Here is a 12,588-nt window from a genome sequence, read left to right as displayed (position 1 = left end):
AAGTTCAGGTATTTGAAAATAAAGAAAGTGATGAGATCTCAACAAGTTATGTCGCTTACGAACCGATACAAAAATGATCGTTGACGATATATTTGATACAATATAGTGCACAATACTGTAAAATATTGTGAGGATCGGACCAATAGTCCAGACACCTGAAAATGTCATGCCATTTAAATGCGAGTCATGACCTATTTGACTCATTTGATCAAATCTCTATAAAGATCCCTAAATGATTTAAAATGTCTAAAACATATTCAAAATCTCAGGAAATGTACTCAATCAGATTACAAAGATCTTTGTACGGTTTAAAGCAATCTGTGCGCATGTGGTATAATCGCCTCAGTGAATATTTGCTGAAAGAAGGCTAGATAAATGATGTTATTTGTCCATGTATTTTTATAAAGAAAATGGTTTCAGAATTTGTTATACTTGTTGTTTATGTTGGTGACATAAATCTTGTTGGAACTCCAGAAGAGCTCCAAAAGGAAATTGAATATCTTAAAAAAGAATTTGAGATGAAAGATCTTGGGAAGACAACACTTTGTCTTGGTCTGCAAATTGAACATTTAGTAGACGGGATCTTTATCCATCAATCCGCCTATACAGCAAGGTTCTTAAAACGCTTTTACATGGACAAAGTGCATCCATTGATTACACCAATGGTTGTTCGATCACTTGAAGTGGATAAGGATTTGTTCCGGCCTTTAGAAGAGGATGAGGAACTCCTTGGTCCCGAAGTACCCTATCTCAGTGCAATTGATACACTAATGTATCTTGCTAATGCTACAATGCCTGATATAACATTTTATGTTAATTTACTAGCAAGATAATTCTCTCCTATACGGATTAAGGATCCGTTCTTACCTTCAGAAGAGAATGATGAACTCCTTGGTCCAGATATACCCAAGTCTCTGCACTGTACTCTTTTACCCTTGCTCGGGTTTTTTCCCACTGGGTTTTTCCTGGTAAGGTTTTTAATGAGGCAACTTGCAATGTATATTATAAGTGTACTCTTTTTCCTTGACTGAGATTTTTTTCCACGGGGGTTTTCCTAGTAAGGTTTTAACGAGGCACATAATAATGAACATCCAAAAGGGAGTGTAATGAAAATATTATTGTGGATGTCCATTTATTACTCCGCTGTAGATATTCTTACTGAAGAATATTATCCATTTATTCCTCCATTGAAGTTTTCTACAAGCAGCTGATGCAAGCAAGTTGCAAGGAACTCAATGAAATGACTTGTAGTAGCTTCTTGGTTTGATGAGATTAATTTAAATCGATCTGAAATAGTGGTGGATAATATTCTTTACAAACTCAACTTTTTGAGAAGATGGTATACAAGATTGGAATGCGGAGACTCAAATATTTAAAACAAGGTTTTCATCGGGAGGGGGGGTAAAATACAGGATGCACTCTTTTTTTCCTTACTAAGGTTTTTTCCCACGGGGTTTTCCTTATAAGGTTTTGAATGAGGCACCTAGCAATGCGTATTACTAAATATGTGTACTCTTTTTCCTTCACTAGAATCTTTTCCTACGGGGTTTTTCCTAGTAAGGTTTTAATGAGGCACATTATCTTTTAATGAATATCCAGGGGGAGTATTATAAATATAATATATATATAGAGTGTTATAAATATATTATGGATGTTCATTTAGTACTCCGTTGTAAATAAGCTTCCTGAAGAAGCTTATCCATATGGGACTCCGCCGTAAATATGGTTATCTATTTAGTACTCTATTGGAAATAAGCTTTCTGAAGAAACTTATCATTTCGGTACTCCGTTATGGATAAATATTATCCCCGGTAGAAGATTATCTATATCTGGTACAGTAGCAGCTTACAAGCAACTAAGGCTGTCCAACGGGACCCGGCCCGCATCTCGTCCCGTCCCATCCCGGCCCGGCCCGACCCAAGTTAAATGTGATGGGCCAATGTTAAACGAGACACGGGATGGGATGGGACAGCCATTTCGTCCCATCCCATTTCATCCTGTTTCGTCCCGTCCCACGTCCCGTCTCGTCCCGTCCCGTGTCCAGCCAATTTTTTTTTTTTTTTTAAAAGCTAGCCGTTGGGCAACGGCTAAAATTGCAAAATATTCGTTGCCAACAGCTGCTACCCCCCCTAAAACACCCCCTACCCCCCTCAAATTTTTAATATAACTCCTAGGTTTATTAAATTACACTTTGGCCCTTTTTTTACTATAAATACCTCCTATTCTTCTTCATTTTTTCCCACAAAAAATCAATCTTCTCTCTCAAATCTCTTACATTCTAATATTCTATCTATATTATTCTCTCAATTTTGTTACTATCAAGTATCAACTATCAAGTACCAAGTGATAACTTTCAAGTATTTGGGCAAATATTTTGGAGCAACTTTCAAGCTTCAAATTAATTCGTCAAGTATTTGGAGCAATATTTTGGGCAATTTCTTCAAGTTTCAATATTTACTTACGGTGCACTGGTTCCATCTCCTAATTTTAATATATAATTTTTGTGCATCATTTTAATGCTTAATTGTTGTGTTTAATTTACGTGTAATCCTAATCCTAACCCTTCTTCTACACCTAGAATTAGAAAACATATTGATGAAATGACTCATGTTGATGAAACATCATTCCCCCCCTCCCACATTTTATGATGTTCATGTCGGAGAACAATTAGGTTATAAAACTTTACAAAGACAATTTGGCAATGATATTTTTTTGAGGACGAAGAAAATGAGGATGAAGAAAATGAGGAAGAAGAATTAGATGAAACACCCACTAGTCCCGCAACACAAGCTCCAACTCAGAGTCAATCTCAGTCTGGAGTTTTACCCCCTGTACCCCTTGTAAGGGGTAAGCCTAAGGCTGAACGTCCCAAAATATCACTTGTATAGAAAATTTTTAAACATGATAAAGTCAATCATCGTGCTATACGTGAAAAATGTAAGCAACAATTTGCACACTCAGCAAGTGGTGGGACGGGGGGGGGGGGGGGGTTTAACTAGACACTTAAGAAAGGATCACAAATCTTTATGGATACAAGCTAACATAGAAGCTAGAAAAATTATAGATCCTTCCATAAGTACTGGCACTCTAAGTGGAACTGGTTCTAATCAAATTCAACAACAACTTGACCCTGTTTCTGGTCATGTTTTACGCACCTATAACAAAGATAGAGATCGTGAAAACTTAGCAAAAAAGGTGGTTGTCTGTGGCTTACCTTTTACTTTCCCTTCTCACCCTGCTTTTGTGCATTATATACAAGAAACTTATAACCCTGCTTTTCAAGGTTTTCCTAAGACCACAGTTAGAAATGATGTTTTTAAATTTCAAACTGAATATCTTTAGTATATTCGTTGTGTATTTTTTCACTTAGATTGTAAAGTGTCTATCACATCTGATATAGGTCGTAGTCCTAATGGTTGTAGTTATTTAACTGTTACATGTCATTGGGTTGATCATCACTGGAACATGCAAAAACATATTATTGGTTATAAATTTGTTGATTAAAAACATGCTGGAGCATATATTGCAACTACTGTTCTACAAACACTTGATTTTTATGGACTAATTGATAAAGTTTTAGTTATCACCTTAGATAATGCTTCTGCTAACACAACCACAACAAATAGCTTAAAATCTAGACTTTGTCCAATTAATCTAGCAACTTTTCATGTTAGATGCGCATGCCATATTTTTAACTTGGTTGTAAAAGATGGTCTTAATTTATTTTCTGATGCTTGCAGTAAAATACAACATGCTTGTGGCTATATTTTTCGTGCTCATAAACAAAGTAGAATTCGTGAATTTTCTCAACAATGTGCTAGTGCTAACCTTCCATTTAGAAAAATTTCAAAAGATGTTTGTACTATGTGGAATTCTACTTATGAAATGCTTAACTTAGGATTATCGGGTGTCTATCCAAAAGGTATTTAATATGCATAGTGGTATCCCCGCTGATCAAATTGTTGATTCTGATTGGGATGAGATCAAAGAGCTTACTAATTTTTTAGAAAAAATTTATTATGCTACAAAATAATTTTTTGGTATATATTATCTATATTTGTGGAATTTCTGTTGTATTTGGTAAGTATAAAATAAATCCAACTTATGCACCGACCATTAATGAAATGACTTCAAAATTTAAAAAGTATTTTTTTTTCTATTCCCGAAGTTTATTTAATTTCTACTCTACTTAACCCATCTTTAAAACTAAGAGGTGCAAAGGGACTTGTTCGTAAAATTTATGAGAATTTAGCAATTCAAGAAAATGAACAACCATCTCTCGAAAACTGCCAAGCTAGCATATATTCTTATGCTAGATCAATATTTGATAAATATAAGTCTATGAATACAACAGGTTGTGAAACTGCTCCTTCTACTTCTAAGTCTAGAGCAGAAGTTTTATGGGAAGATATGGATGATATAACAAGTTTTGATTCCTCTATTGATGACGAACTTGATTCTTATCTTAATCAAGGATTGGAAAGTATTAAAGACGAAGAAGGCTATGAACAACTTTTGTCATGGTGGAGGGAGCGTGGTAAGACTTTTCCAACACTTTCAATAATGGCTCGAGATATCCTGGCTATTCAAGCATCATCAGTAGCATCAGAGAGTGCTTTTAGCGCGACAAGATTTCAAATTGGAGATCATAGACATGCATTAGCGGAGCATAGTCTAGAGATTTCCGTATTATTCAGAAATTGGATTAATTCAGAAAGAAGAAATCTTGGTTTTGAAAAATTAACCACTAGGGAAGAAGAAGAATACAATGAGATATTTAGCACTGGGAGCGATGACGACATGGAGCTCATGGAACATCAATCAACATTACCAATTCCAATAGAATGTCCGAGAGATATTATTGATAAGTTACAAAGAAGCTATATAGGAGCTTACAAATATTAATATGATAATTTATAATTGGCTACTAAGAGGCTTAGTTCAAACAGAACCCTTCATAGAAGGTGGTTGCGTAGATTAGGTGCTCTTCAAAAGAATTATATTTGTATTTGAGATTTGAAAGTTCCATTAATAAAATAAAAGGCTCTAAGCGTTGATTTTTTTTTATGAATTGTCTTAGTTACTTAATAGTTAATACTTTGAAATTATATTAAATAAATTACAACTCTATTATAAATTTACAATTACTAGAATATTTCATTATAAGTCTTTTGTTTTAATATTTTATAATTCTTTACTTAGTTTTCTAATTTTTGTTTTAACATAATAACATTTAAGTTTATTAAATAAGTAAAAAATTCTAGCCGTTGCAAACTTTAAAAACATAGTAATTTTCAAAAAACTAGACGTTTTTTATATAAAAAAATACAATTAAGGCCCACGAACCCGTCTCGTCCCGTCCCATCCCGTTTGTTAGCGGGATGGGATGGGATGACCGTTTCGTCCCGTTTGTCCCGTCCCGTCCCGTTTGTTAGCGTGACGGAATGGGCGACCGTTTCGTCCCGTTTGTCTCGTCCCGTTTCGTCCCGCCACCGTCCCGCTTAAATGTTGTCCCGTCCCGTTAATTTCATCCCGTCCCGTCCCGTTGGACAGCCATACAAGCAACTTACAAGAAGTTTACACAGCAGCTTGCAGTAACAACTTACACAACAGCTTGCAGTAGCAGCTTAAATAGCAACTTTCTTTCTTCTATAAATAGAGGAGATTTCAGTTCATTATTTACATGAATTTGAAGTTGAATAATAAATCTATCTCTATACTTGTCTTCGGTTTCTTTACTTTAAAGTCTTTATTTTATAACAAAAAATAGTTATAAAGAAGGAAAGAAAAAAGTGAAAAGAAATAAAATTAAGTGGAATATGACGTAGTGCCGATGTGGCAGCGCATGAAAAACACTGTATTGTTCGTTCTGCATTTTCATGCCGTAATGACTCACTTTGGCCAACTTGGCTTTTCGAATTTTAGGGAGGTGATTTATGTACTTTCTCATTAAAAGAAAATAGGCGTTTTAATAGGTCCAACAGTAGAAAAGGAAAAAAATATATATTTAAAGCTTGTGGATCCAATCTGCTCGTGTCCACCCACTTTTTGTGATGCCTATGTTTTTTATTTATTGTGAGCAGAGGCAGAACCAAGTTTTTAATTTTATAATTTCTAAATTTTAGAACAATAATTTTAAGTGTTAATAATTGGATTCTAAATTTTATATTTATACATATTTTATAAATTTTTTAACATAAAATATGTTGTTTAAATGAAAGTTACTGGTTCAGTCAAACTCATTACCCGATTTCTATCTCCTCCCGACTCTTAAGACCAATAAAAACTATGAGCTTCTTCCGCCCAAGGTAAAAAACTTCACCTGCTTTTTAACTGACCAAAATATCCCTGGATATCCTCACAGTATATGCTCTTCGAATCTATTAGCTTGAACAATTTCGTTTAAAATTAAAATTTAAAAAATTAGCCTTAAAATTTTCTTTAAATAGTTTCTAAAATTATTGTGTTTCAAAAGAACATAAAACGTCATTCTATCACATGAAAAGATATATTCGTTTGATAATTACACGAAACTAATTAGTGCTGAACATATGTATTTATCATGTAATCCTGTTAATTAATATAAATACTTACTTACTTATAATTATTGTAATTAAAATCTGCAAATAAATATTTGGCGCTCAATGGCTCTTGGGATGATGATTGATGAAGTGGAAAAGAATCATGACATTTTAGATTGGAATGACCCGACATCCGGATTAGAAGAAAACTTGGTTGGAACGGGATGGAGGGTAGTTTAGTCATTACATTCACAAGCTCCGTATGCCTACTCACACATCACTATATAAAATCCTGGCTCCTCATTGCATAACCACAAAGTTTGAGATCCTATTTCTTGCTCTGCAATCCTCGTGAATCCTTTGATATCATCTACATCCAAAATGGGCAGAACTTTCTTCGTCGGCGGCAACTGGAAATGCGTAAGCTCCTGAATTCACCAAATCTGTCTTCGTTTTTTCCATTCAACTTTCGTTGATTTATTTTTAGTTTATGTAGTTAGTAGTACAGTTTCTCGATCTAACGATAAGATTAAAATTGTTAGTGTAACGATTTGAATCTCGATCTTATGTTGCTGTTAGTGACTATGTGTTTTATTCTCAAAATAAATTCATATTTAGTTGTTTCGGCACTTGTGGGATCCCACTGGGTTGTCGTTGTTTTGTTTCGGATCTGAATTGTTCCCTTAGTATGGATCGTTTTTAGTGGAGTATTAAATCGATACATATGAAATTGGATCTCTAATTATTTAAGAGTTGGATCTAAGTTTTATACATATGAACATCTTTTTACACTATAGTAAACGAGTGCACTAAGCACCCGCTATGCGCAGGGTTCGGGGAAGGGATGGACCACAAGGGTCTATTGTACGCAGCCTTACCCTCCATTTCTGTAAGAAGCTGTTTTCACGGCTCGAACCCGTGACCTCATGGTCACACGGCAACAACTTTTTACACTATCAGTGAATCATGTTAATTGCTGTACCATTTTTGCTAATACTAAGTCATGTTTATCAAGAGATCTAGCGACAATTACCTAATAAGTGGTCTGATTGTGTAGATTTTTTTTTACATTAGTGGACTTAAATTCTTAAAAGTATGCTGCTCAACACACAAATTTGAATATTTCATGAACAAGAACACCAAAAAGAAAAAAGAGCAGAGAACCGAACAGAACAAAAAACTGAAACGCCATTGTGCAGAAGATTAGTTGTTTAATATTGACTGTTCCAAATCTGAGTGTTATTTACTACTCAAGCTTAGAGGTGGGTCTGCCTGTCAAAAGAAAGTATATATCTTATGATAACCTTTTCTACTATGTTATGGTTCACGAGGCCACATCCTCAGGTGCTTGAGCTATGCTTGATAGAATATTTGGTAATAGAAAGATGAATTAGCTCTAATAATGAATGCAATGCAGAATGGAACCAGTGAAGAGGTCAAGAAGATAGTATCAACACTCAATGCCGGTCAAGTGCCATCACAAGATGTTGGTAAGTAAATTTTTTGATATAATATTTTGGGTAGGAGCGTTGTTGCAGGGTTGTTGAATGGACAATCATTTTCGGGTGTCCATATCCGCTCCTCTAAGCCCACAAGATAAACAAATGTAATATATTTGTATTTCTGGTTGTAACTTCCCCGGACGTTGTAGTAAAAGATATATACACCAAAGCTATAAAACTTGAGGGTATCAATATTCTAGACATCATATGTATGAGACAGACAACTTGACCAGAGTCAACTCCAAAGATATATAAGGCTTCTCTTCTGATTAGTTAACCATAAGAAGAAACAAAAGTATCATGTTCTACTTAATCATGTATGTGAATCTTGGTGGAGAATATTGCATAAAGCTTTTTGATGTTGTCTCCTAAATTAAAGTCTCAATAACTATTTGATTGAATGCAAATTCTATAGTTTCTGAAATATATAATCATTTGCTCACATTGGTACAAACCAGACTTGGACTTAATGAGGGTATGTTTAACCAGTTGAGGGAGAACAATGTAATTGAATCGTCTTTCAAGATCTTCACTTGCTTTTATTTGAGTGCTATATATGTTTGGATAAGATCATAGTTTTGCTTGACATATCAACTTTCTTTTCTTGCAGAGGTTGTTGTGAGCCCTCCATTTGTATTTCTTCCTCTGGTCAAGAATGAACTGCGACCTGATTTTCATGTTGCTGCCCAGAACTGTTGGGTTAAGAAAGGGGGTGCTTTCACCGGTGAGGTTAGGTACGTTTAATATTCTATTTCTGTACCATATTGCACTTATATTTAGCTGCTAACTTTTTGAGACCTGCACGTTTAGCAAAGAACTGACAGTTAGGTAATTCTGTGGTCTAGTTTTAGGTATTGTTTCTTCAGGCTGCAAGTTTTGGCATTATATTTTGACCATCTATGTTTTACGCTACCTTTGCAGTCCTTTTGTTAATAATTGTGTGTGGTTTGGAAGGGGGGGGGGGTGTAGTGTGTAGTATTTGAGTCTGATAATTTATTCTAAGCTGATTATAATTCTATGTGCAGTGCTGAGATGCTTGTTAATCTGAGCATTCCTTGGGTCATTTTGGGTCACTCTGAAAGGAGGGCTATTTTAGGTGAATCAGATGAGGTAAGCTATGCCATGTGAAGCTGCTGATTTTTGTCATATCTTTAATGCAATTACTAATCACCGAGCTGAAAAAAGATTATATTTTTATGAATTTCTTAACTTGTTAACCGTTAATTGCAGTTTGTTGGAGACAAGGTAGCATATGCCATTTCTCAAGGTTTGAAGGTTATTGCATGTGTTGGGGAGACTCTTGAGCAAAGAGAATCAGGATCTACCATTGATGTTGTTGCAGCACAAACAAAGGCTATTGCAGGTAGATCAATCAAAAACGCTTTCTTGCTTCAGGGATTATGATTTTCTAGCTAGCATCCAACTTGATAATATTGTGCTGATGAGTAATCCATCCACTTTAATGTGATATTTTTTACGAATCAGCAAGAAAATGGAGAACACGAACGGAGAAATGGATTTTGAAACTTATTGAAAAACCTAACAGGTAAAATTGAAAAAGTAAAATAAAGGGATTGAAGAGACCTACAATCTCTTGGAATCAATTTACACTTTACGAAAGATAGTGCATGATGGAAGAGAGATTTATATTGGTGATACCAATTAGTTGGGAATATATTTTAGTCATGTTAAATGGTTACTTTAGTCCTATTCTTTCTTGGAGTCATTAAGCCCTATTAGACATCTTATTCCAGTAAGAAATATAGAGCGCTTCTACTACTTCTCATATTTAATTTATTTTGTATATGTTGACATGCGAGTAATTTAAATGGGGAACATGGTCAGTGAGGATTCATATAACTAACCCCAACTTGTTTAGGATTGAGGTGTAGTTGTTGTTGTAGTTGTTCTAGTAAAGGGAGTCGAGAGAACAGGGGAAAAAACTGAAACTATCAAATCTTTTTATTTGCATTTTGTGAATGCTTTGTGGGGCTTCCTAGTGCATGTTAGGGGTGACAACTTGGTATTGTCATCCATATATTGTATGTTGATTTGTAGCATTTTAAGGTTTCAAGATTTAAAAAAATATTAATCGCTCCTTCTAATTTGCATGGCATTTTTACTTTTTGGCACATTCCATAATGTTTGACATCATTCTATTTCTGTATAACTTTCACAAATTTCAAGAGCTTGAATTCATTAAGTTATGAAAATCCTATTCAAGAGTCAAAAAATGCACGGTGATACTTTTTCATCTGCCTAAGCCTTGGTGGTTACATATGCTGGTGAGAGATAGCAGGTACCGTGTGAAATAGTCTAGATGCGTGCAACTTATCTGGACTCCGATATTACGAAAAATTCATTAAAATGCCCACACTTTTAACTTGAAGATTCATCTCCTTTAAACGATTGCCTTAATGTTTCTTCCATGATCTCTTATATACTACAGTCAATTAACATGTTGTCATCTTGAACTGTGCCCACTCAAATACCGTCATATGACATGAAATGTAGGAGTAGTAATTTTTTGGAATAGCAATGAGTCAACTAGCAATATATCTTTTGGCCCTTCAGCTAACTGTTTTCACTTCATCTCATCACAGACCGAGTAAAAGATTGGACAAAAGTGGTTATAGCTTATGAGCCTGTTTGGGCTATTGGAACCGGAAAGGTTGCATCCCCTGCACAAGCCCAGGAAGTAAGTTGATATGACCAGCTTGTTTCATTTGCTCAGTCAACTTCCTGTAGGTTGTAACACATTTCAACTAGATTTGAATGTTAATATCAGTGATTGAATATTGATCTCATCAGGTGGTATTTTCCATGTTCTTTTGTCAATTGTTTAACACTAAGATCACAAATATATTGCTTTCATGTTCTTTCTAGCCTTTGTCGGGGAATCTATTGCTGGTACAGGAGAGGGATGGGAGAGCTATTCTGTTAAAGCAATTAGCTGAAATGTTCTTTACTTCTACGTCAACCTATTAAGTAGTAGTAATTTCAAGATAGAATTCCAAGTTTCTCCCATTCACTTTGCAATTCATAAATTAAGTCACTTGTGGTTTCACAACATCATCACATTGATGTAGATAATGAGTGCATCCTGGTGCATTATGTGGTACGACTGTCAGCAATTTTGTTTTAAGGTCGTTTCTGCATTCCAGGTACATGCTGAATTGAGGAAATGGCTTCAAGCAAATGTTAGTGCTGAAGTGGCTGCTTCAACCAGGATCATCTATGGAGGTAATGTTCTATGAGCACCATTTCATTTGCTGCTTCTCTCTGTTCAATTTTTCACCCATGCATCAGCAATAAGATTTTGAGAAATTCTTCTCAAGATTGCATATGTTTGTGGAAGATAGGATTAACTCCATCTCTTGCTGGACGCATTATATGCTTCTCAGGGAAAATAACTGTGTTACATGTTTTAACAGTAATGGATAGGAAGCATATAGTCAAAACTTTAATATGATTATCTACTATTGGATGCATTGAAGCGAACTTAAAGCATTTGGTGCATAGTCAACTATGTAACTGAACAACTAGATTTTGTAACCATAACTCTAGTCACCTGCAAAACTCGTTCTGCATATTTTAGTGTGTCCTTTTATTCCCCTCCTTATTCTACTCTATAAACAGGACTAGTATTTTCCTATTAGCTCTTATAAGCAATTAAATACTATTATGCTCTTGCAGGATCTGTAACCGGTGCAAACTGCAAGGAGTTGGCTGGACAGCCAGATATTGACGGTTTTCTTGTAGGTGGAGCTTCTCTGAAGGTATGTGAAAATACTTTGGAGTTGCTTTCTTCTGTCCATTCTTGGCTTAATAAACAATGAATTATGTTTGATATAAGAGGAATCTTAAAGAAATAAAAGATTAGAATGAGTAGCTAATTCTTACCTTTTTCCGTTTTCTGTATTTACAGCCGGAATTCATTGACATCATCAAGTCAGCTGAGGTGAAGAAAAATGCCTGAACTCTGACTGCGAGTTGAATTTTGCAGTTTCTTCTTTAGTCCATGTTCTAACATTTATGGCATGCGGTAGGCTTGTTTCAAGTCAATGTTTTGTGTACTCTTTGTTGCAGCTCGAAATTCACATTGCATGTACAATAAAAATGACATATATTGCATTGCCCTCTACTTTTTTCGGCTTGTGACAAAATTGTTTTATAATAATCTTGGCAATTAGAGTTTGCATATCGGCATGCCTGAGGGAATGTTTCTGGAAATATTGCTCGCTTTGTTCGATACCCGGCAGAAATCGACTTCGGTATCAGTCTATTTATGAGTTTTTTTTAGCGAATCTGAGTCATTTAAGAAACTAGACAAGGTTATAACCTGATATCGGAGTCTGTTTCAGTGAGGCTCGATCACCAAACTGATTGCAAGTCTGCTCCAAATTATATTGTTGTCGGGGACCACAGATTTCTTGATCTGGAGTCCTTAACCTTTGACTACTTTTTCCTTTTTCTTTTGGAGGTAATCCTGTGATTGGTGATCTGTTTGTTGGGAGTGCTTTTGGTTTCTTGATCTTAAGCTCTATTATATGATTTGTTTTAGT

At 35.1% G+C, this 12,588-nt stretch overlaps 1 protein-coding gene across 1 annotated transcript; it reads left to right on the top strand.

The window, feature by feature from the left end:
- Positions 1-6,658: 6,658 nt before the first annotated feature.
- Positions 6,659-12,224, top strand: LOC104240174 (triosephosphate isomerase, cytosolic). Its single transcript, XM_009794951.2, has 9 exons — positions 6,659-6,941; positions 7,939-8,011; positions 8,634-8,757; positions 9,049-9,133; positions 9,254-9,386; positions 10,627-10,721; positions 11,188-11,266; positions 11,720-11,802; positions 11,952-12,224. The coding sequence occupies exons 1-9, from the start codon at positions 6,903-6,905 to the stop codon at positions 12,000-12,002; spliced, it is 762 nt and encodes a 253-aa protein (XP_009793253.1). The 5' UTR covers positions 6,659-6,902; the 3' UTR covers positions 12,003-12,224.
- The last annotated feature ends 364 nt before the right edge of the window (positions 12,225-12,588 follow it).

Source organism: Nicotiana sylvestris, chromosome 4 (assembly GCF_000393655.2).
Source record: "Nicotiana sylvestris chromosome 4, ASM39365v2, whole genome shotgun sequence".
NCBI lineage: Eukaryota > Viridiplantae > Streptophyta > Magnoliopsida > Solanales > Solanaceae > Nicotiana > Nicotiana sylvestris.
This window is presented reverse-complemented; position numbering and strand designations above follow the sequence as displayed.